At 38.9% G+C, this 23,943-nt stretch overlaps 4 protein-coding genes across 9 annotated transcripts; 2 read left to right on the top strand and 2 right to left on the bottom strand.

Annotated features, from left to right (window-relative positions):
- Positions 1–136: 136 nt before the first annotated feature.
- On the bottom strand, positions 137–926 carry LOC103975969 (photosystem I reaction center subunit VI, chloroplastic). Of its 2 annotated transcripts, none has more exons than XM_009391128.3 (3): positions 693–926; positions 495–624; positions 137–427 (listed from the first exon to the last, which is right to left on the bottom strand). In XM_009391128.3, the coding sequence occupies exons 1-3, from the start codon at positions 818–820 to the stop codon at positions 248–250; spliced, it is 438 nt and encodes a 145-aa protein (XP_009389403.1). In that variant the 5' UTR covers positions 821–926; the 3' UTR covers positions 137–247. The 2 variants fall into 2 exon arrangements, with proteins under 2 accessions (XP_009389403.1, XP_009389402.1); XM_009391127.3 differs by having other exon boundaries at positions 495–627; positions 693–903.
- Positions 927–2,152: 1,226 nt separating this feature from the next.
- On the bottom strand, positions 2,153–9,960 carry LOC103975968 (protein tesmin/TSO1-like CXC 5). 2 transcript variants are annotated; one of them, XM_009391126.3, is made up of 9 exons: positions 9,380–9,960; positions 8,435–8,542; positions 6,753–6,930; positions 5,895–6,251; positions 5,457–5,551; positions 5,247–5,341; positions 3,606–4,007; positions 2,792–3,010; positions 2,153–2,604 (listed from the first exon to the last, which is right to left on the bottom strand). In XM_009391126.3, the coding sequence occupies exons 1-8, from the start codon at positions 9,625–9,627 to the stop codon at positions 2,796–2,798; spliced, it is 1,698 nt and encodes a 565-aa protein (XP_009389401.2). In that variant the 5' UTR covers positions 9,628–9,960; the 3' UTR covers positions 2,153–2,604; positions 2,792–2,795. The 2 variants fall into 2 exon arrangements, with proteins under 2 accessions (XP_009389401.2, XP_064950272.1); XM_065094200.1 differs by lacking the exon at positions 2,153–2,604 and having other exon boundaries at positions 2,829–3,041.
- A 1,678-nt stretch (positions 9,961–11,638) lies between these two features.
- LOC135601517 (DEAD-box ATP-dependent RNA helicase 35-like) lies at positions 11,639–15,357 on the top strand. Its single transcript, XM_065094199.1, has 2 exons — positions 11,639–12,706; positions 14,339–15,357. Exons 1-2 carry the CDS (start codon positions 11,748–11,750, stop codon positions 15,201–15,203), a joined length of 1,824 nt encoding a protein of 607 aa, XP_064950271.1. The 5' UTR covers positions 11,639–11,747; the 3' UTR covers positions 15,204–15,357.
- A 2,168-nt stretch (positions 15,358–17,525) lies between these two features.
- On the top strand, positions 17,526–23,906 carry LOC135601558 (uncharacterized). Of its 4 annotated transcripts, none has more exons than XM_065094203.1 (6): positions 17,526–17,797; positions 17,941–18,069; positions 19,358–19,524; positions 19,823–20,244; positions 20,322–21,595; positions 22,221–23,906. In XM_065094203.1, the coding sequence occupies exons 3-6, from the start codon at positions 19,424–19,426 to the stop codon at positions 23,697–23,699; spliced, it is 3,276 nt and encodes a 1,091-aa protein (XP_064950275.1). In that variant the 5' UTR covers positions 17,526–17,797; positions 17,941–18,069; positions 19,358–19,423; the 3' UTR covers positions 23,700–23,906. The 4 variants fall into 4 exon arrangements, with proteins under 4 accessions (XP_064950275.1, XP_064950274.1, XP_064950276.1 ...); XM_065094204.1 differs by lacking the exon at positions 17,941–18,069 and having other exon boundaries at positions 17,527–17,797; positions 19,823–20,021; positions 20,109–20,244; XM_065094202.1 differs by lacking the exon at positions 17,941–18,069 and having other exon boundaries at positions 19,276–19,524.
- The last annotated feature ends 37 nt before the right edge of the window (positions 23,907–23,943 follow it).

A 23,943-nucleotide genomic window follows, 5' to 3' on the forward strand; every position in this document is an offset into this window, starting at 1 on the left:
ATTGTTAACAACTGTTCATAGCTTCAGGAATTCAATTAAGAAAATAGTCTCGAAGAATTTATTTATATGATGATGATCGAAGTGAAATGATGGAGTTGAGATTCCAATAAATTCGATCTGATCGAGTTGCCCAAAGTGAGCCCAAAAGAAGCATTCCATGTCGATCTTTGTTCACACACGACGAGCATAAAGTTGGAACAGAGTACAAAGGAAATAATCGAGCTTCTTTGATGTTTACACCGATCGCTTAGATCTTGCCGCGAGGCCCCGGAGTAGGAGGCAGCTGCGGGCCCTTCTTGATGGGTAGTATGTCGCCGGAGGCGGTGGATCCCAGGTAGGCTATCGAAAAGCCGCCACCCAGCAGCAAGAACTTGAGCAACAGACCCCGCTTGGTGAAAGGAGCAACGAACGTCTCGAAGAACTTGCTCTGCAATTCCACAAACACATGGTCGGCATCAACCGTAGCCGAGGGGAGGAGGTATGGGTTTGCCTACCTGGAGTGGGTTGTAGGGCGAAGGGGCGTCGGAGCCGTAGAGGTCCCACTGGCCCGTGGTGTTGCCGATGTCTTCGAGGTCGAAGTACACGCTCTTCTCCCCGTACTTGGCGACCACGGCGGCGCCAGGCCTGCTACCAACAAGATCGGAGTTCGATCGCGTCCATTGCGTTCGACGAGAAAGGTAAAGGAATCGTACCTGAGGTTGGCGCGAGAGGCGATGCGGCGGGAGGGCTTGAGTGCGAGCTTGTTGCCGTTGAAGGAGCTCCCTGCGAGGCCCTTCACGGCCACAGGTTGCACGGCCGCGACCGCGGTGAGGGAGGCCATTGCTGCGTCCTTCGCGTGGTGCTGCTGCTAAGATTCCGAGGACTGCGTTCTTTGCCTCACGTTGCTGCTGCGCGAATCTTTATCCGCTCTCCTATATCTACGAGGCTGTGGTGAGTCCCAATTGCAGGTGGTGGCGCGGGTGATGGGAGAATCCAGTGAGGGAATGCCACGTGAGTCGAGTTGAGATTGGCTTATCCAGATAGATGCATAGGAAAAAGACACAAAATTATACACAAATATACATAAATACCTATATGTTACAACCATAATATTGTTGACCGGGGAGTCGATACGACCTAGTTCCATCCCAAAAGTATAAGCTCGTCTTGAAAGCTTACTTAACGCTCTTGAATGCTAATGGGGTGAGGCGAACCGACTAGAATGATCTTGAGGTGTCGCTTGTTCGCTCGAGGTGAATTCTACGCTTGGACCGAGGTGGTTGGACCTTCCTCGGGATTCTGGAGTCGAACCGAGGTGTGTCTTGATTTTATCGAGATTCCTACACATGAGATTAGCATCGTGAAAATTTCCAACTCGACCCCTCCAATGATAGAATCAGTAGTGGGAATGAGAATAGTAGGCTTTTTTTTTTCGTCCCCCTTTTGGGTTTCGGGTGTTTGCTTTTATACTTGGACGATCGATTGTGGGAGATTGATGACTCCTTCAAGGGTTCATTTATGTTGATGATCGATTGGTTCCTTCTCTTATCAACAAAGGATAGTCAAAGGGGCATCGTTTGTTTGGGCTGACATCTGTATAGGAAAAGAGCATGGAGATTGCCCATGTCAAACGATCGGGAAAAGGGAGATGGATTTGATCATCGGGGATTAATATCCCCTGGAAATGGGGAAGACGTATTTTAATGAAAGTGAGAATTTTGAGTAAAACAGTAACGAGCCTCGATTAATAGTAAAATAATATTTTTTATATAGATTTAAGAAAAAAATATTTTATAATATAAATAAAAATATTCTCCTCTCCTTATATTCCGTTTTTGATAGATGTGCACGTGACTCAATCTTTCATTGAAACTCATTTTTTCTTAATGATAATGCTGCCACATTGTTATTTGAGCTTGAAGTATAATTATCGAGCTAATAGATTTATCAGTTTGGTTGAATCAAAACTACATGAAATGTAACCCAATGATAACTAATGATGATTTGTAATCCTATACAATGAATTTTGGGATAGTGATTCATGCACGATACAATTTATTTGGTGAGTGAGTGAAATCGTAACAGAGCGTAACAATAATAGCCAAAGAAGATGATAAGAGTGACAGGCTTGTGAAGGCAGCAGCAGACAAAACGTCTCACAAGCCATGTGTAGTAGTTTTAAGGGAAGTTTGAGCTTCCATCACTTCAAAATTACTTTTCGCCAATTCAATTGGCTTTAGAATCTCAATTGTTACATTTCCCTAAATGTTCGGATACATTGAAATTTGAGTGACATTATAGCCGATACATGGGAGTCAGACATCATCAAGTGGTGATGAACCATCCTCTACTTCAGTTGAAGCATCAAATACATCAAAAAAATATGAATGACTAAAGAAGACTTCGAGACCTGTAGCTAATAGCACCTGCACTAAACCATCATCTTCAGGTCTAAAAAGCAACCTGCTTGCCAAACTCTGTCATTTCAACTATGAATCATCCATCTACTATGTTCAGAGGCATGCTTTATTACCATGTATGCAGCCCCTCAGATTCCTTATGATGTCACAGGTTTTGATTAAAAATGTGAGCAATATCCGGAGGCAAGATTCCAATAAGAAGGACCTGATGAACAGATAAAAAGCAAAGAGTTGATCAACTAAGGAAAAGCAAATGATCAATTGATGTCAATTCTAACAGACTAATTATAAATTGCAACAAAAATGAAGAAAGAAAAAAGTTAATATATGCTTCCAGCAGCATATCAGAATATTATAGAATGAGGCAGTGATGGGTTCTGAGACTCGCTTACTTGTTCACGTATCCGATTTCTCAATCTTAGGTTTGATGTCGCCATTTCCTATGGCTGCTTGTCTGATAGGAGTATGCTTATTAGGATAAGCAGGGATTGGTTTCAACATCTGAGGCATCTCCATAGCAGTTGGCATTGTAGTTCTAGCAGCGGCATTTTGAGCTGATTCCATATGATAAGGTGTTTCATACTTCGCAGACATGGATGAGTACTTCTCTTCTGCAACACGTCAGAGAAGAAAGCATCGGATCTGAACTAGCAATGCAAAAACAAGAAATTGTATACTGCTTAGTCTAAATAATTAAAACATCATTATTCAATGGCACCTTTGGACAATCGAGAGAAAATGATTTTCATTATAACTGAGACACTTTATCACATAATGACTTTTGTGTCAATTCAGGTTAGAGAAAGAGACTCTCAAAACTGCATGAAGTTGCCATTTTAGAATTTCAACTTAATAGCAAAATGAGTCATTCCTCACAACAAGATTATCCTGCTACTAATACTTCCCAAACATTCAAACAGGCTAACTGGGGATAATAAAAAGATCACATCTTTCTGATAACAACAGAAAAAACACTTGGATGACAGAATCAGGTTCAGAATCTGGGCAAGACAAACGGTCAAAACAAAGATTTCACATAAAACAAATGTCCACCTTTCGTGGTCAAAAGACACTTCAAATTTCAGAAGAAACAAACATAGATGAAAGAACAAAATGATCCATGGTCATTCTGAAATGACATAATCAGCAGACTCACAGTTAAAACTATTTATCTCTACTACCACGGCACAAGGAGAAAATGTTTACCTTTCATTCGTCCATAGGTAACTAGCTTGTGGAGATAGTCTCTGAACTCCATTAATACACACCTTTCTTGCTCCGCATAGACCTCTGACATGCTCTGGTCGTTGGAAGATCTTGGAGCTGTACCAGTAGCTCGAGATGTCATAAAAATTGTGTCTTGCTCATCGCACATCAGTGCCAGTGTACCAGGAGACATCGACCGTTCACCCTTCTGTCCATCCCCAGAATCAGATCCAGACTCTTCGGTGTTAGTTTTGTCTATAGGAATTCCACTTGAATACTCATCCACTAATGCATTCTGCATGTCTGGATCTTTCTGACTCTGATCTCTGTCATGATTTGGTGGTATGAGAGAGCTTTCATCTTGACCTTCCTTCTCTTCTAACCTCTCCTGAACTCTTCTGTCTGAAACATTTTACGTCAGAGAATAAGGATTTGACGGAATCAAAGGTAAATGACCCATAAAGAACCCAAATTCAGACTCAGCAGCAACATATAGCCAACAAAATCAGCATATGTTAGTTAGCAAAAGAAAATTTTGATCAAGTAGAAATTGGTCAACACCAATATCGCAAAAACCAAATCTTTCGACCGAAGTATCTTAAATTCTAGCATTCATGAAACTCCAAAATAATTAATTATATACTATATTAAGTTCCGCACAAACACTGATGAAACATGCATTTGTTGAAGTATTTTATTTCACAACCAATGTTTTTAGTAAAATTACGATTCAAACCCTCATTTATCAGAAAATCCTGCACCTTGTATCTTCCATGCTAATTTACAAAATATAGATTTTCTCTGACTTTGATGTCCAGAAAGAGAGAAGTAGTCAAACATTCTAGAAGGCTACTCGATGAGCACATTCACCAGGCCCCAGCTTCGGACTTTGTTCATTACCATATAAGATATGTTTCAATGGAACAGTAGCATTCTGACGGTTGCATTACTTGCAATTTAACAAGAACCAAACAATGGTTACTATATATTCAGAATCCAAGTGTATGATCAGAAAGTAAAAATATCAAATGAATCAACAGAGCTCAAGATAATAATAGGTCAGCAAATAGAAAATGCATAGAAAGAAAGAAGCATAACAACTGTTTTTATAAAATTTCCAGAAGAAAATAAATAATCTAGTAAAGAATTTAAGACAGAACGAAGAAATATATTCAAAAACTCTTTTTCCTTTATGAAAAAAATACATAAAGCATTAGAATGACTGGGTTAGTTTCGAATAATTAAATATGTGAACAATGGAAGAACAAAATTCTCCTCATGACTGTCCACTTCATTCTTTTGATATGTGTCACGTATGGGTAACATAACCGTTGCAAGCTGACATAGGATGGAGATGTAAGCATGTTTAACTTGTCCTATACTGCAACGGTTTTCAATAATTAAATATGTAAACAATGAAAGAATCATGACTGTCCACTTCTTTTTTTTTAATGTGTCATGGAACAGTTTTTTGTGGTGACATGGGTAACATAACAGTTGCAAGCCGACATAGGATGGAGGTGTTTGTATGTTTAGCTTGTTCTATTCTGCAGCAATATTACTCAAATTGATAGTCCAAAGTGTACCAGAATACTGTATGAATCAGTTATTGAAAACTGTCAATTACTGTGGCAGTCATACCGGAAAATGTTTTGGCAACCTCTCCAGACACTACCACCAAAAGCTTGCACAGATCCCTAACGTGCTCAGGTTGGACTATGTCTGCTAGAAGAGACCTTCAGATGACCAACAAAAATTAAACCTTGAAGGCACAAAAAAACAACAATTCAAAAGTTCCACAAACAAGATTAATTAAATAAAGAAGAAAAATATTGGTAGATTGACTTTAACCTGTAAGTGACCTTAGTGGATGCCGCAGGAGCAGTATTAATAGCACAAGCCACAGGAATGGAAGCAAAAGAAGAGCCCGATGCTGAAGCGTTAGCCTGATAAATGCAGAGTAGCATTGGTAACAACAATGATAAAAATTATTCTCCAATGTAAAGTTCGGCAAAGGTTAATCAAGCAGTCATGTGCAAGTCAGAAGAGCGACAATAAATCACTGTTACATCTTCTTTCATTGCCTATAAATGCCTGTCAGAAAAGCCCTTTGGACAAAGTTAACTTAGCCATCGCATGGGCAATCATCCAGATTTTCAATCAATCCATGCAATGCAAAATTTGAAGTGAACAATAAATTTTTGTCTGATTATTTAGTACCAATTTCATGGAAATAACAAGTAAAATAACAAAATAATCTCTATAATATTGCAAATATCAGAAAATTACCTGTGGAATTTGTGCAAGCCTTTGAGTGGGTTGATCCTTTACTGATGCACCAGCTAACAGCACTTGGTTTTTTCTCTTCCTTGGTGCTGAGGGAGACATGAACCCGGAGGGACCAATAGCCCCATTCAGGGCTGCATTGGTTGCCTGCTGCATGTAAAGAATGCTCCCATGATCACCACGAAAAAGAGCCTTCCTCTCTTCACTCCCTTCAAAGTTCTTACAGTCCATACATTTACAATTATCAGAGCAAAGAATGTTGGCTTGGAAGCATTCACAGTATTTCTTGAGGCATCCAGACTTCTTACAGTGACATCCTTTATTGTGCTTTCCCACTAAAGGAAGTTCTCCTGCCTCATCCTAGCAAATATAAACATATTAATATTAGTAATTAGCACATATATTAAAAAAAATTCCTTTAGGCAAAATGGAACTTTTATTTCTTATCCTGAAAGTAGATTAAAAGGATTTTATGATAGGAGTCCTAAAACATTTTTTTTATAGAACAAGATAAACAAAACTTTCGTGATCACTTAATTGCCTGTTTGACTTGCAGAAGATTGAGAACTTCACAAACATGTCCTCTGATCTAATCACTTATTTCTCATCACCTATCACCACCTTGAGAGCATATACAAACCATCAATATCAAAAAATATAGTTGTTCTTTTCTGAGAACAATTGCTAAGTTGCTCAAAACTCACAATAATCTGTTGTTATCATAGGACGCAATTGCTAAAATTTGTCATTACATGCAGAGTATAATATAAGATCCAATCACCAAATGTGCCAAATATCTTGAATGTCACACCTTGTGAAACAAACCAATTATTTAATTCTTCTAGGATATTAACTACATACCCTGCTATCCCGCAGTGTGTGTGGGCTACTTCCAATCTTAGGCCTGAAGGCATTAGGATTGCGCTCTAGAGTAGCTTCAACAGCCTCACGCCTGGCAGCTTCATTCTCGATATTGTTACAGCAGTTTGCACAGTTGCAGCCATCACAATAAACTCCAGACGCAAAACACTCACAGTACCTAAGCATGCAATAATGAAAAAGTTAATATAAGGACAATATGCTAGTTTACAAGAGGACATATAAATAAAACCATAATATCAAGCACTTAATTGCAAGACTATGTTTAATACCACAAAAGACAGAACTCAGCATGAATGGGACAAAAATATCTAGTAGTAGTATTTGCATATTCACTGAAATTTTCAAGCGACTAGCAAAATAGAAACTCTAGCATAGTAGAGAAACTTAATGTCCCCATTCCATATTTGTGAAGCATTTAGCTGCAAGACTGCAGGCATAAACTTTCCTTATCTGGAGTGCACAGCAAAATTCATTTTAGATGAGCAAGTAAATAACCAATACTCCTTCTGGCATAAAACCTATCAACCAGAGTAAGCACCTACAGATTTTCCTGCATTTTTCGTTAATTATTTTCATCAAGTGGGATTCTTGTGATGTATATATCCTTAATTAAAAAACTAGAGATAAGGGTAATGAATTAGACAGAATTATTCAAACGATTATTGAAGTCTCTCTGCACATTATTCATGAGTCATCTACAACTTCCTTGGGAAACAAGTTATTCATAACCCAAGATTTAGTTTCTAAAGGTCCCACAAGGAAGAATTTTATATATGACTAATTTACCAACAAAAACTGACAAATTCACTAGCATATGAACTTCGCTTACATAATTAATTAATAATCAAGTTGCATGCCTGACTAATCAGAAATCTGTTTTCCATTAATGAATATCAATAATCATAATACATCCAATATTTACCGTGCTAATTCTCAGTCAGAGAAATCAGACGGGGAAGGCACCATAATACATCATAGCTCATACAACTGAAGTACAACACTCTGCGACTACTACAATTAAGTGTAGCTAAGACAGCAATAAGTGCTATGTAACAATTTAAGTTGTGTGAGTTCTGTGTTTGTCTAGATGGGAGGTCTAGGAATATGTGTTACATAGGCCTGCACTTGATGAACCATATACATGAAATCACAGTGTAGCAATTACTGCACTAGTAAGGTTTAATCAGTCAGTCTATCCAATGACCATCTTAAGTGGTAGTTAACTAATGCTATGAGAAATTGTAATACTGAATATGGGTCACAATCAAGATACCAATTGCAAATTACCACCGCAGCATAAGTATCAAGTTAGAAATTCCATGGTTGTTTTGGCTGTAAGAAGCAGCTAGTGAACTAAGAAGTCTTAGTAATCAACTACTTGAAAAAATCTTCTCGAGGACAGGGATTAAAGGAGCATAACAGAGACACAGATGATAATTTCTGACAATATTTACAACAGATTTCCTTTTTTGGGGTCCTATCCTGCCAGAAGGCATGATGTTTTATGGCATTCTTGGTCATCTGTGCAATCCTTAGACTATAGATGATCTCAAAGAAGTAACTATGCCATTCAAGTGTTAACACACCATAATCTTATCATGCAAAAAAATGAAACTAAGAAGATGACAAAAACTTTCATAACAAAAGTTAATTCCACCTACAGCTTCAAGCATTTTGAGTGTTTGCAGTTGCAGTTCTTCTTTCTTGTTGGAGTACCATCTTTTGCATCATGTAATGGTCGTGGCCTTGATTTGGGTGATGCTGGCTTCCTGGAGAGGTTGGTTGTAAGATAGTGAGCCCTTCTTTGCAACAAAAAGCAATAATACACAGAGACATCGGGTAAAGATAAAAGCTTCTCTACTGCTAGTCATGCCTCCGAGAATATTAATAGGTATCCCTCCCAAGACTTGCATGTCACTGAAAAAATATGGATGTACTAATGTAACTAATAGATTGCAGCATGTTCAATACAAGAATATCTCGGAATGAACTTTGATGCTTGATATACCCTGGGCATTTAGAGAAATATGTTGAAGGGATGAAAGCAGACATATTAGCCACTAAAAACTATGACTGAAAAGAAGCAGAAGGTTGATAAAAAAGAGTAATCAATTTCAAAGTTCTCATCTACTGTAGAAGACAGTCTAATTCAACTGTAATCGTAAGAATTAATAGTGTACTTATGAAAGACTCCTGTGTCCTAAATGACATATATGAAATATACGGATGAATCTTATCACTATAAATCCATCATTATTAGCATCATTAAATACTGGCCAAGATGTCCAAATCTAACAAGATTTAAGCTTGTAGTCTGAAGTAAAAGAACACTAAAATACAAAGAACAAACAAACAAACGAACGAAAACAAAAAAGGACATTTCTGAGGCATTATATTTCGAATTGCATTCCGAATTAAAATACGAGGAATCTTAACATAAGAGCACTGCAGGGACAGTTTCAGACGGAGCGGAGAAACTCTCATGGCCATCCTACGCTATATAACCTTAGAAGGTAGAAACTCAAGCTCCCAAAACCTAACCTAAGATTTTTAAGAGTTTCGCAAATCCATAGTGATTTCAAAAAGCCCGTTAGATATTAACTCACGCAGCCACAGAATTTGAAGGAACAGAGGGGCTCAAGGGATCCGGCGTGGGCCACGGCGGTCGTTGCTGCTGCTGCTGCTGCTGCTGCCGCTGCTGCTGCAGTTGCTGCGGTGGATCAAGGGCCACCGGTACGGCCGCCGAAGGCGGGGCTCCGCAACAAGTCGCGGCCGTGAAATCCAGCTGGCGGACGAGCTTTCTTGGAGGGAAATCAGTCGACGCCGACGCAACAGGTTGAACACTTTGCTCCATCGGAGTCGTCAATCGCCGATTCAAGGACCAATTCGAGAAAACTGCAAAAGGTCCCCTCCAGAATTCGGGTCCTCCTTAAAAATCTGAACCCGCACAGATGCCCAACGGCTGGAGATCACTTGGATCGAGCACTGGAAATCCCGCAGATCGCCGGAGGTGGAGACCAAAGAAGGTCCCGTGGAGCCTCGGAAGATCTCCGGCGTCGGAGAGGGAATTAAACGGCAGAGATCCACCGAGAGGAGCAGCGACGGGTGGTGGAGGGCGGGGGATAAAGGTGGATTTTTTATTCGGGTGCGGGAAATCTTTCGAGCACAAGGAGATGAGAAGGGGGAGGAAGAAGCGAATTGCTTTCTCTCTCTCTCCCTCTCTACTTTTAAATCGAATTCTAATATTTCGACGGACGGATTTAGGTCGAATAGACGATCGGACGGTCATTCTCTCGAAAAGAGATCGTGCGGTTAAAATTCATAGGTTCTCGATGTCGGGCCGTCCGATCCAAGAAAAGGAAGATTTTTATTGTAGGGAAATTTGTGGATGTACGTCACAAGACGGCGGTGATATGATCCTGTAATAGATTTCTGGGTAATTTACTCACAAAAATCACTTATATTTATATTTTATCATCTTTTTCAAAATATTCAATTCACTTTCATTATATTGGACCTAAAAAATATATATATAAATATAAAAATAATAAAAAATAACTTTTATGTTTTTTGGACAAATTTTATCAAAATGATGCAACATATTGAACTTACTATAAAAATCCCTAAAATCAGTAAAGTGCCTATTTATATCATATTTTCATTTGATGGTTAAAATTTAAGATGTGTTGCATATAATGTTACACCCATAAATGAACGGCTACATTCGACTGCGTAATTAGGAGTAACGTAATTTTATTTTGATTTTGATTATATATGGAGTGTAATACAAATCTTTTTCAAGAGTAACAATATAAAGTATGTTTAACTCATCTCAATCTCTTAATGTATCATACAAATATGATATACATGATGATGTCATTAGTTTTTCTAGTTTTATATTATTTATGAGTTTTGAGTCAATTCAATAATTAAGTGTGACACAACTCATTAATAAATATGACATGATAAAGTTTGTCTAACTTACTTCAATCTTTTAATAAATATAACCTAAATAGTAATTTCATAATTTTTTATTTTCTAAATAAATTATATATATAATTTGAATAAATTCATGCTAAAACCCATGCTAATTACGTATTACAATTTTATAATTTTTGCTTGGATGCTATTGTAATCTCTCTCTATACTTAAAGTAAAATAAATAACTCTATTTGTCCTAATGTTATCGGATACATTAACAAAAAAATATAAGTCATGACAATAATATTCTGGATCACTATGAAAATGATGGACAGAAATAAAATTTTTCGATCAATTTCATATTCAACTAAGATGTTTTTATTTTGATAAAATAAAAAGAAATAATATTAAAATTACTTTTTTACTTATAATATTCTTATCAACTTTCATTTATTTCACTTTCATCCCATGTAAATTTTTCAAACACAAAAATCCTAATACTAATAGGATAAAGTACAATAGCTAATATGCAATTAGCCACTCAGAACCTGTGAGTCATGTGATAATACTTTCATTCCATGTAAATTTTTTGTTCGCAGGTAAACCAATTATGAACAGCTTTTATAGGTAAATTGTCTTGGATATTTTTAGTTTATTTATTTATTTTTGCTAAAATAGATGTTTAGATTTTTTAAAATAAAAAAGACATATTAATATTTATTTAATAGCAAATGACAGTTACAAAGTTCTTAATAGACCGTCATGAGATTGATTATATGGATATTTATTTAGATGGATAAATATGCTAGCATAAATTTATAGGAAAAATACGAAAGTATTGTCACATAAAATGTACATATACACTAATATTTAATAAATGTGTGATATATATATATATATATTTATTTATTTATTTATTTATTTATATACATCCTTCTTTCTCCCCAATACCCCTTTACAGGCCGCCGCCCTCATCGACATCAGCGCACAGCGCCGCCTCCTCGATCCATCTCCGTCTTCCCCCAAGCCCCTCTCTTCTTGGAGCCCACCGCCATGGCCTCCGCCGACGCGCCGCCGAAGCCCCCTCCGTCCACCGTCGAACCCGACGACGACGACGACGATTACGAGGATTACATCCCCGTCAAGAAGCGCCGAGCCATAGAGGCCCAGAAGATCCTCCAGCGCAAGGGCCGCCCCACCTCCGCCGGGGACTCCGACGCCGCCAACCGCCCGCAGGCCCTCGCGGAGGCCAAGCCAAGCCTCCTTGTCAAGGCCTCCCAGCTGAAGCGCGATCTCCCCGAGATCAGCCCCACCGAGCAGCTCGTCCAGCAGGAAAAGGAGATGATCGAACACCTATCCGACCGCAAGACACTCATGTCCGTCCGCGAGCTGGCGAAGGGCATCACCTACACCGATCCCATCCCCACCGGGTGGAAGCCGCCGCTCGCCATACGCCGCATGCCCGCTCGCCACGCCGATGCCATCCGCCGCCAGTGGCACATCCTCGTCGAGGGCGAGAACGTGCCTCCCCCCATCAAGAACTTCCGCGACATGCGCCTCCCCGAGCCCATCCTCAAGAAATTGAAAGAGAAGAGAATCGTCCAGCCGACGCCGATCCAGGTGCAGGGACTGCCAGTGATCCTAGCGGGGCGGGATATGATCGGGATCGCGTTCACTGGCTCGGGAAAGACGCTGGTTTTTGTTCTCCCGTTGATTATGACGGCATTGCAGGAGGAGGTCATGATGCCGATCGTCCCTGGAGAGGGCCCATTTGGGCTTGTGGTATGCCCGTCGAGGGAGCTCGCGCGACAGACGTATGAGGTTGTGGAGCAGTTCCTTGTTCCGCTGCGGGATCATGGATACCCAGAGCTGAGGCCGCTGCTATGTATTGGCGGGGTCGATATGAGGTCGCAGCTGGAAGTGGTGAAGAAAGGGGTGCATATTGTTGTGGCTACTCCAGGGAGATTGAAAGATTTGCTTGCAAAGAAGAAGATGAATCTTGATAATTGCAGGTATTGTTGCATCATAATTAGCAAACTGCTAATTATGATATTTGTCTTAAGAATATTTGTCTTCATATATGTTTTGAATTTCTGAATTATTCTTGTGCTAATGCTTTGCTGTTACTGATTAACTGTCCCTACAGTTTTAATCTAACCAAGAGTTCTTGAATGATATTCTTTCATGCTCTATGATCCTCCTGCACTGGACTTCCTCATGACATTGTTGACAGGTTTTCTCTGAATGGTAGCATTTTATTCCAGTTTTGAGTTTGGTTGGATTACTTCTTTACCATGTAAGCTCGAGCAATATTTGGTCAGCCATGAAATTTGCCTTTCATTTTAATTTCATTGACTTGTATGATTGACAAGAACTTTTGAGGTATTTTCTTCATATTTAGATTCTTCAGTTGGAAAAACTATTGCCAGCACTCTTTGGACACCCTTATACTCGATAGGAAAGTTGTGAAGTGTGGCACACCATTCTTTTTTGTTGATTCCTCGGACATCATCTTCTAGCTTTTCATTACACTAATTTTTTTGTACATGGGCGGAAATGATCAAGTAGAGAGCTTCATGAACTGATGTTGAGTCAACATAAATGAAATTATGATTCTGGAATTAGATGACAACGTCAATATCTGACCTATACATTGTCAGATAATAAATAATGACTAGTCTACGAACGAACTTTGTGAAGCTGGTGTTAATAACAGTCTGATTAGAACTTTAAATTACTGTTAGCTATGCTGTAGAATCTAATACAATTAGCTTCTTGTGGAATCATAAGATTATTGATTTCCCATATCATAATGCTAAGAAGTTATTCCACATACTGTCACTTGCAGCCTTAATTACCTTTGAATACAAACGCTATATACAGGCAAGGAAAAAGACATCTCTTAAAATATACTTCTTGATTGTATTGCCAATGGTCAGATCTGAATCTTTTCCAGTTTTCTCATCAACATCCTTTACTTCTTCTTGTGGTTGGCTATATGGATTGTTTCACGTTACTGATATTTGTTAATGGAAAATGTTACTATTCAAACTAATAGACAGCAAATTCCAGTAGTAATCTTTAATCACCGGGCCAGCCTAACCATGTGGACAAATATGAAGTCTTTATCCCCATCTCGCAGAACAATACAAGAACTATTTACTTGTGAAGCTCTGGAAAATTGAAGAGCTAGTTTTGTAATTTTCCAAAGCTTGTTAAGAACAAGTGATTTCTAAAAGCAATATTTTTATTTAATAAGTAGTTTTTTTTTAAAAAAATTTTAAGCTTTCTTGGATCAATTTACTGAATAATTTGGAAACAAACATCCCTAAGTTATATAAGTGTGTGAATCAAGGCAATCATTTCAGTAGAACATGGTATAATTAATGATAGTTTCAGCAAAATATGGATTATTCCTTCTACCTGCACTAGAAAATTTGTTTGTGGTTAATAAATATTTTTAGATCCTTGTATCATTTATGCAAAGGCAGCACAGATTCTCATATATATTATCAGAACAATTGCACCAACCACCCCCTCTCTCCTCCTCTTTTTCTAATATCTGACCTTTTTGTTTGGGTTGAAATATACGAAGACTGAGCCATCTTCCTATTCATTTATGTGATCTCACATTTTTGCTACAGGTACTTGACACTGGATGAGGCTGATAGGCTGGTGGACTTGGGCTTTGAGGATGACATACGGGAGGTTTTTGACCATTTTAAAGCCCAAAGACAAACCCTACTCTTCTCTGCTACCATGCCAAAGAAGATCCAAAACTTTGCAAAAAGTGCTCTGGTGAAACCTGTGACAGTCAACGTGGGAAGAGCCGGAGCAGCAAACCTTGATGTCATTCAAGAGGTTGAGTATGTGAAACAAGAGGCTAAAATTGTATATCTTCTTGAATGCCTCCAAAAGACACCTCCTCCTGTCTTGATTTTCTGTGAGAATAAAGCAGATGTGGATGACATTCATGAGTATCTGCTTCTTAAGGGAGTTGAGGCCGTTGCCATTCATGGTGGCAAGGACCAGGAAGAAAGAGAATATGCCATTGCATCCTTCAAATCTGGCAAGAAGGATGTATTGGTTGCTACAGATGTTGCTTCCAAGGGCCTTGATTTTCCTGACATCCAGCATGTGATCAACTATGATATGCCTGCTGAAATTGAGAATTACGTCCATCGGATCGGCCGAACCGGAAGGTGTGGCAAAACAGGAATAGCAACAACATTCATAAACAAGAACCAAACAGAGACGACACTCCTCGACTTGAAGCACCTCTTGCAAGAAGCAAAACAAAGAATTCCGCCAGTATTGGCAGAGCTTAATGACCCGATGGAAGATGGTGATGCTCTTACTGATGCTAGTGGAGTAAAAGGTTGTGCATACTGTGGTGGGCTTGGTCATCGTATCCGAGACTGCCCAAAACTGGAGCATCAGAAATCCATGGCTATTGCTGGTTCTAAAAGGGACTACTTTGGTTCAGGAGGCTATAGGGGCGAAATATGATCCTGCTTCTTGTATCTGTATATATGGGGAACTATTGCGGGATTTCCATTAACGACCAAGTTCTTACTATGTCTAGATGTCTGTAAACCAGGAAACATTTCTGTAATCAGATATTACAACCCACCTTAAAATTCACAGTGCCCAACTTTTTTCAGTTGGATGTGGAGAACTCCTTTGCTGTAGAGCAACATATCAGCTGCCAAATTTGTATGGAGTTTAGAAGTTATTTTAGCATCTTGAAACACATCATAATGTGAAAACATCAACGTGAATGCAGCCGAGTGATGCATTGCTTGTAATATAAGTGAGACATCAGTTTAATTGTGGAAGCCAACTAAATGCTCATCATCTTCAGGTTGCTTGTTGATTGTTATGATGATGTTGCTACTGTTTGGTAATTGACTGTTGATTGTCTTTTGGGTTTAAAGCCTTATGGACTAATTTAAAGGATTTGCTTGTACATATGCTGCAAAATCTAATTTTATCAACCGTATGCTTAATCGATGTATATATATAATTTTATTTGGTTAACATTCTCTACTTCTTTTTCCTTCGTAATAACGATAAGGGGAGCATACGAGAAATTATTTTGATTTTTAATTCCTAATATGCGAAAATATAGGAAAAAAATAAAAGTCTATTTTGGCAATAAGGTATTTAGGCCCTTCTTGATGCAGTTCAATTTGATTTAGTTGACATGATAAATTCAACCAATTAAACTTAATTCTCATAAATATGTCATCATAGTGTTCCGCTATTATTTAAGGTTGGCTACATGATCTTTATATACCTATTTAAATTTTCAGTTAAATAATCAGCTACTTAAAATTTTCTATTAGTGAGTCTTTCTATTTCTCATTAAAAATTCTAATAAATTCAAAACCTACTAACAATAACATTTATGCCTCAATCACAAAATTATTTCTTATGATATATATTTTAAAGTAACTTCGCCTCAATATTTTTATCTTAACTGTACTAACTATTCCACACAGTAGGCTGTGCTCGTCCTGTGGCACGCAGCGGTGCAAGCATGTGCCGATCACTCCACGGTCGCCGTGGCCACCGGTGAGCAAAGCCGCCACCTTTAAGCACGAGATCCTCCACATGCCCAAAGGTACGCAACTCTTTTATCTCTTCAGGCTTTCTCCGGTCGCTCTCTTCCTCGTCTCCTCTCCCGCTTCGTCGACTTGCGCATCCGAGGCGTTTCTGCTAGCTAGGGATGTATCTCCACTACACTTTATAGTGCGTGATGGTCCAACCTGCATCGAGAGAAAGGTCATGGTGGCTCGACTATAGTTACTGATCTCTATGTACGTGTGTTTTCTTGAACAGTATCTCGTGCAGATGTTGTATGATCTTGATGGCTCCGGTGCAAGGACGATGCTCCTTCTCGACAACATCCATCTCCTTGGTGCTCTTTATCTGCTGCAGTGAGAAGTAGGAGATACCTCGATCTGGAATCCCTCAGGTTATGGGCGAGGAAGCTGATGACTCCGACGACAAAGCTGACGAGGAGTTGCTTGCATCGACAGACAGCTCAAAACAGCAGAAGGTGGCTGCTCCACCGTCATGTATGTACTATCTGTCTCGACCAACCGGAGGCATTTTTTAAGGGAGAACACAGCAGAATCCACTCATGAAAGCTGAAGTGATCGGGTCTCCAATCTGTGGCTAAAGGAAGAAGAAAGAAACCAGTGCAGCTGAATGGGAGCACATGGGTTACACCAACTCTACTGTCATACTCCCATTCTCGCATGCTTTGGCATAAAGCTCTGCAAGAGAATAACACCACATTTCTGGATGATTGGATGCTACACGCAGATGGCTCCTTTGGAGTCCCATCGTCGCTGAGCAGTTTGTATCCACTTTTCTTCTCCCTGAGAAGGTAAATGGCTCCCTTTCAGTTTTATCACCACTTCGATGCTATCTTCATACCTCAGACCACTGTGAAGCTAAATTATGAGACGAAGAAGATGACTTAGCAGTATATGGATCTACGAATGCCCGAAGTAATTCAGGGAAGAAATAGGAACACCCTTCGGAGACTCATCAGATCCATGCAACAAAGGGAAAAAGAAAGCAGAGCTGCATCAGCCACTCACTCGAGACCATAACCTTTTTCATCGGGCCCCACAAGAGGAGCCAAACAAGAATCCAACACCAACCTCCCATGGATTTGGTTCCTTTCTACCGCGCCATCAATGTCCGGTGGTAGATTCGCCTGCTCGAAACATCAAACTATCATATGTCCCAGTCGCACCACCAACGACAGCAAACCTCAACCGGGGTTCGGGGTAGGGTTAGGGTTAGGGACGCACGCAAGCACATATGATGGGTGCGGATGACATGTCGCGTATAGACACTCTTTTAATTCAATGGAGGTGTACTATATCTCCTGCTTTTGTCGTTCATAGATTCCCTCTCTCCCGCATGGAAAGCCCTAGGCCAAAAGAGCTTGGGTTTCCGGATCGAACACTCGCTGATCCCTCCCGTCTCTCTTGCCCCGAGCTAGCCTTCGGTTTGGCTGAAGATTGAAAGCTGAATCGCAGTGGAAGAAGCAAGAGAGTTCGCGTTCGGCTTCCTCGTAGAAGGTACTCATTCTTTGCCCAGGTTCGAGTTCAAGTTCAGATTTTTTTTCTCCCTTTCTTGTTCACCTCTCGTCTATCGCTTAACTTTGTTCCGAAATTTTGTTTGTGATTGATGGGTGTTGGCTTCTGGGATTGTTTCTTGTTAGGTCTACTGTTTATAGTACGATTAGGGATGTGGTCTAGAAAATGGGCGTGAAGGAGTCTTCTTTTCTCATGTGGATTGCGGCTCATTGTTGGGCCGTAGGATCTCTTGGCCTGTCCGTTCATTTTCGGAGGTGGGTGGTCGGCAAAGCATGGGTTGGATGCGGTGTATTACGTTGTGTCTTTCTTGCCACTTTTATCATTTTATGTAGGAAACTTTGATTTTTATAGAGCTTGTTTACTGCAGATTGTACTCATCTTGCTTTGTATGATGATCTTCCTGTTCTGGCTTGAATTGATGTGCTCACTATTTAACCTAGGTTATGGTTGTATATTATTATGGGAAGTTGGATAAAGCCCCTGTTAGCCCTACTTCCCCTAAAGAAAGCATCATTGTTTGTCCTAAGTCTAAAGTAACAGTTTATTTACTGATTTTGGCTCATTTTTTTTATGATTAGTTTTCAACAGGCAGAGCTTGCTTGATGTCATGACCTTAATTCTCATCATGAATGGAACTTCAAAATATTGTTTCTCTTATTTCTCATGTTGCAAGTTTGATATTCTTGTGGTAATTAAAACGCTAACTTTTCTTAAGTGCGTGTGACTTGTTCAGTTTCTGTTGAGCTGGTCAAACAGCTCCACTTCTCTGATGATGATGCAAAATTAATACCAGAGTGAGTCTGACTTGATTATAAATAAATTTAAACACTTGTGATTAATGGCTTGGTTTTTTTTGTGTAATTGGGGACTGCTTTAAGTTAGTTGGTCCGTTCAGTAATATACACATTGTTTGTTTTCACCTTCATGTTGGCAATGTACTATTCTGTAAGCACAAGGTTTCCTTCTCCTTCCATGAGTTTGTTGTGATAAGCGGTGTGGCCGTGGTCCATCAAAGTTCTTTTTGGAATGTTGTTCTCATGCTTTTGTTTCCTCTTTTCAATTTATTCTTTGGCATTATTGCGGAAATCTGCAATGTCATGAATCAAAGCAATTATCATTAATCTTATATAATTGAGTCATGACTAAATCTTAACTATGTTAGAGTTAGAATCTTCATTGAGAATTTTTAATTGTTTTTAATTATATACAGTTTTGTACTATGTAAATGACAAATCAGCTGATTAATTTAAGCAACTTTTGTAAACAAGTGGATTATACTTTCATAAATCCTTATTTAATGTATTCATCCTCGGTATGTTTTTTATAAGCTGTTGTAATGTGAATACCTTGGAAAAGGAACAATCAATTTTGACCAGCTATTTTTCTGATGCATGATAATATACATGTACATGAGACTGGATCTTCTATTATATCTCATCGATATTTAAACTATTTTGCAGCGTTTACACTAAATAAGTCTGATGTGACTGCTGCTTGGAATTATGGTAGCTTAAGTTACATTCTTAATTCACATATTTACAGCAAGAAGCAGGTCTAGTCTAAACTCATACAACCTGCTGGAGATGATTTTGAACATTATTTCAAGCTATGGAAGTAGCAGTAAAGGAGCTCAATGCTGAAGGAAAGGAATCTGCACTTGTAACTCATGGCAAGCACGATGGAGATGAGTGCAACCATTTTACCATCCGGTATTCCCACTATTCACCTGTTTTTAACTGTTTAATCTACTTCCTCAAGAATTAGCATGCAAAACTCTTTTAAAACTTGGCATTATGAATGAAATGCTGTATTGCTGCTAACGTATTTACTTTAGTGACTTTATTCTGGTTTAATTACAATTTTGTTAATGTTAAAACTGTGATTGAATAACAAAACAGAGTAGCTTACGTATTGAGTGCAAGAAACATAAATCAACTTGTTTATAACATATTACTTTCTTGTTACTTGCTTTAGTACTTAATGATTGAGGCATTTACTTTCAAGCAGTGGTTATGTTGCTGGTGTTCGGAAGAGAGATGCAAAGATTTGCTGGCCATTATATATGGCCGGGAATGAAAGTTCAGATGCACTTTCAAGCATGCTGCCTCCGCTACATGTTTCTAAGTTCAAGCGATGGAGTTGCCTGAACTGTCTTCATACAATTTGCGCTTCTGCTGATGTAACAGGAAGTGCAAACTTTACAAATGTATGTAATGAAGATAAGAAGACAAACAACTCCATATTTCTTTTTGATCTCAATGCAAAAAGGTTGTTTTTTTCTGGTCCTAAACAGTCTTTTGAAACCGTCATACTTGAGGAGAGACCAGTTTCAGACTGTATTATCAAAGTCAGTCATGGTGAACATAGCCCAGTACCATATCACGGCAACAAAAATAATGAGTCCAAAACAGATGATGCGGCAAAAGAAGGTACCTGGTTTGTGACCGTGTCATACATATTTCATTAATTCTCATGAATCATCATGGTCATTTCTTCCTCTTAACAGGATACCATGTATTCACATATAGAAATTTTAGAACGGAAGAAAAAGAAAATCATTCATGCAAGTCTATCACTGCTGTGGCTGAAGGTGAAGAATTTCAAGCAGGACAAAGCCAAAAAAGAAACATGACAAATAAGGAAAACAAGTTTAAGGCAGCTCTTCTTTTTGATGATGCTTCTCCCAAGGTTGGTGCCGAACCAAATGGAGGTATGAGGATTGGGCTTTTTGATGCAACTATAATTTTCAGAGGCACTGATCTTGCAGCATGTGAAAACAAAGATGATGAAGGGATTACTGCAAAAGGCAACATAAATATAGTGCCTGATGGCATGACCAAAGAAAGTAGAAAGTTAGTTGGGGTTGATCTCTGCATCCCAGAAGACGATGTTCTAACTACTACTGCTGCTAATCTCCCTAATTATGATTTGATGACATTAGACCAGAACAATGATGAAGCATCATATGGTAATAAGAATTTATCAGATGGCATGTATTTTAGCCGAAACCAGAAATGTGTGTCTAGCAGTTCACATAGAAAAGTGACCCAAAAAAGGGTTCTTAAGCTACGTTTGCTGGAGGACATTATGAAAAATGAAGAGTTACACATATCAAAAAAGATACATACTTTTAAAGGAAGTGCGGATACATGTGAAAAGAGCCACAAAAGATCAGATGAATGGAAATGTGAAATCCATCCTGAAGACTATAAAAAAGGCAATTTCTTCAGGCAGAATTGCAAAGTGATACCAGCGAAACCTATTAATGCTACAGAAGCTACTCACAGCAAAGATGAGGAAATTTCTCTAATGCATTGGCTAAAGAAGGTTTCTAAGAAAATTGTCACTGATGATTCTCAAAGAAAGAAAAACATTGTTGGAAAAAGATATGCTGAAATCAAGCGCATAGAGAATAAGGTTGTTACATCTCCCAGTACACATAAAAAGAAGGATGCTGATCCTCTTTCAAAAGGTTCTAGAGCGAGTAAATATAGTAAAAGTTGTACTGTTGAGAAGAAAAGTAAGTTTACTCGACTAAAACCAAGTGCCCATTGCCTCAAGCCCCAACTGGAAAATTTGATATCTAAAGATGCATCGGTGAAACATGTACCTCCTGAAAATGTTTATCCTCAACTGAGAAACATAATTTCTGAAGATATTTTGCCCCCTTGTCTTGAAAATCTAGAGAGGAGTTGTGAGCAGAAGTCTAAATTCAATAGAAGGAAAAGGAAGGCGTTTCAAGTGAAGGACAGAAATCCTTCCCAAATAAACTGCTCAAAGGTATGCATGCAAAGTCTATCCTTCTAAATATAGAAAGCAGACAGCTCATTTACTTTTATTTTTTAGCTCCTTTTCCATATGGTTTTCAACTGACAAGAACAGAATCCTCTTGTAGCGATAAATATTCTGTTCTGTTCATTCTCTTTTTGAGATTTTAGTTAAAGGTCTCGGCATCCTCGTATTCAAGCATGGTATATCTTAGAATCTTATAGTTCATTCTGTTGCAGTCGAATAATTGTTATGAAGAAATCATATATGTGAATGCTGTGCATTGTTAACTAGGTCATATTATCTTTTTTTGTTCTTCGGTGTTGAGTTTCATGTGATTTGGTAGACATTTTTATTAACTGTAGCATGTTATATTAGAATGAATAACCAGGAAAGTTAAATTTTAGATCTGTTATCGACAGAACAATCTCTGTATTTGCTTAATCTTCTTGGGAAAGCTGATACTCTTTTAGGTTCTTATATTCTGCTGGTTACAATATTTTCAACATAGTTTCTCGTTGTGTCTCAGTGGTATATCATTTTTTATTGATAAGTTCTCAGTGAAACAAATATTGTGACTGATGATAAATAATCTTCTCTTTTCGTCACACATGTGCATGCTTGTTTTTGAATGCAGAAACAAGTGATAAAGAAACAAAGAAACATGATGCCTCTTGAAAAGAAAACTGTGGATGACATTCCAATGGATATTGTTGAACTCCTAGCTAAAAACCAGCATGAAAGAAGTATGATGAATGCTGAGGTTTCTAACATGAACAAACATGAGTTGTCAATGATGAATGGAGAGTTGAGACATGGAATTTATTCAAATGTAACTGGATATTGTGGAAGCAAGTTTCCACAGGCAATATATCAGAGACAGGCCAATGATACAGTACTTTGTATTCCTACTGCTCCTCATGGTAACCAGAATGACGTGTATGGACCAGAAGCCTGCAAAGCTATCGAGTTCCAGAAACATGCCCTTATTGATCTGAACCAACAAGCTGCAGATTTTCTGGCAATTCCACAATATGATGGATACCAACCCTGTACAACTCACCATTCTGCTGTTGATTCTAAGAAAACCAGTTCTTTTCAAATTTCTTCTTGGGATAGAATGAGGATGCAAGATTCAGGATTATATCAAAAGAATCAGGGAGTTTCAGCTCAGAGATCATGTGGAGGACCTATCCATGATATGTCGTCACTATCGTTAAATGGCAGAATATTTGGAGTCAATAAAAGGAACGTTGATACTTGTCACAATCACGGGAAAATGGTTCCTTTTGATTCATTTCTTGATACAACTCAGAAGATCGTTCCTCGAAAGACTGGTTATCAGGAACCAGTGAATTTAACCAGCTCCAATCTCCCATATGGGGAAGGAAAATCCGAGCAAACAAAAAATGGAATAGCTCTACCAGGCAGATCATTTCTCATGGAACGTGCAAGTAGGTGCCATCCAGGAAGAGCAGGGCCGATAGATATGCATAACAAGGAAACAGTATCGGCGTTGCATTTGCTTAGGCTAGTTGATCAGGCAGCTCAGTCAGGTACATCATGGGATATTAATTGTACAGGAATTACCCAAGACTCCCGCTTAAATCATAATCGTCAATCCAGTGAGATGCATGGAGCAGAAGTTGGAGTTAAAAATAGAAAGACCCAGGAAATTCCATCCGCCACTGGATACTGTGCTCATGATCAAACTGAAGGTGGTTTCAGCAGCCCTTGCCATCCATTTCCTCGAATAGGTGCTCTTGGTTCTTTGCTGCAAAATGAAAACATGACTCTTTCATACAAGCCTCTGGCACCATTGGGTTCTAAAGCTGTGTGTTCTGCTGAACTGCCATCTTTCTGCATCTATGACATGGACAAAATAGATGCTCCTTCAGCCAGTAGTACAAAATACAGAGACAACAAAAACCCTCCATCTGTGACTACAAATACCAAGCAGATTGTTTCGGCTGATCAGGTTGGAATCAACAGAAAGGGTGACCAAGTCCAACCTTTGAGTTATGATCCCATGACTATAACCTGCGTTATCAATCGAAATCCTGCTGACTTCAGCCAACCTGATGAAGACAATATTTACATGCGAGGAAATGACTGAGCTCTGAAATATCAAACTCTCATCATGACGGGAAGAAGTGGCAGGTGCTGAAGATGCCACTAAGATGCAGCTTTCTCCCTCGGAAAAAGGTGACAATCGATGGATGACGCATCCTACCAGCTTATGTCTTTCATCAGTAACTCTTCTGTGGCCTATTCTTGTACGCATTTATATGCTTACATATGATCTATAATTTGGGTTTGCTAATGTCTGCCTCCAGCAATGTCTCAAAGGTAGCTTTAAA

This window comes from Musa acuminata, chromosome BXJ1-2 (genome assembly GCF_036884655.1).
Source record: "Musa acuminata AAA Group cultivar baxijiao chromosome BXJ1-2, Cavendish_Baxijiao_AAA, whole genome shotgun sequence".
NCBI lineage: Eukaryota > Viridiplantae > Streptophyta > Magnoliopsida > Zingiberales > Musaceae > Musa > Musa acuminata.

Excerpts from the sequence above, each read along its gene's own strand:
- LOC103975969 (XM_009391127.3), bottom strand. The coding sequence starts at position 820 with ATGGCCTCCCTCACCGCGGTCGCGGCCGTGCAACCTGTGGCCGTGAAG. Across the intron at positions 628-692 it reads GCCTCTCGCGCCAACCTCAG|CAGGCCTGGCGCCGCCGTGG; the intron begins GTACGATTCCTT and ends TCTTGTTGGTAG. Across the intron at positions 428-494 it reads CGCCCTACAACCCACTCCAG|AGCAAGTTCTTCGAGACGTT; the intron begins GTAGGCAAACCC and ends GTGGAATTGCAG.
- LOC103975968 (XM_009391126.3), bottom strand. The coding sequence starts at position 9,627 with ATGGAGCAAAGTGTTCAACCTGTTGCGTCGGCGTCGACTGATTTCCCT. Across the intron at positions 6,931-8,434 it reads CACTCAAAATGCTTGAAGCT|GTACTGTGAGTGTTTTGCGT; the intron begins GTAGGTGGAATT and ends TTGCATGCTTAG. Across the intron at positions 6,252-6,752 it reads ACACACTGCGGGATAGCAGG|GATGAGGCAGGAGAACTTCC; the intron begins GTATGTAGTTAA and ends TATATTTGCTAG.
- LOC135601517 (XM_065094199.1), top strand. The coding sequence starts at position 11,748 with ATGGCCTCCGCCGACGCGCCGCCGAAGCCCCCTCCGTCCACCGTCGAA. Across the intron at positions 12,707-14,338 it reads ATGAATCTTGATAATTGCAG|GTACTTGACACTGGATGAGG; the intron begins GTATTGTTGCAT and ends TTTTTGCTACAG.
- LOC135601558 (XM_065094203.1), top strand. The coding sequence starts at position 19,424 with ATGGAAGTAGCAGTAAAGGAGCTCAATGCTGAAGGAAAGGAATCTGCA. Across the intron at positions 19,525-19,822 it reads TGCAACCATTTTACCATCCG|TGGTTATGTTGCTGGTGTTC; the intron begins GTATTCCCACTA and ends ACTTTCAAGCAG. Across the intron at positions 21,596-22,220 it reads CCCAAATAAACTGCTCAAAG|AAACAAGTGATAAAGAAACA; the intron begins GTATGCATGCAA and ends TTTTGAATGCAG.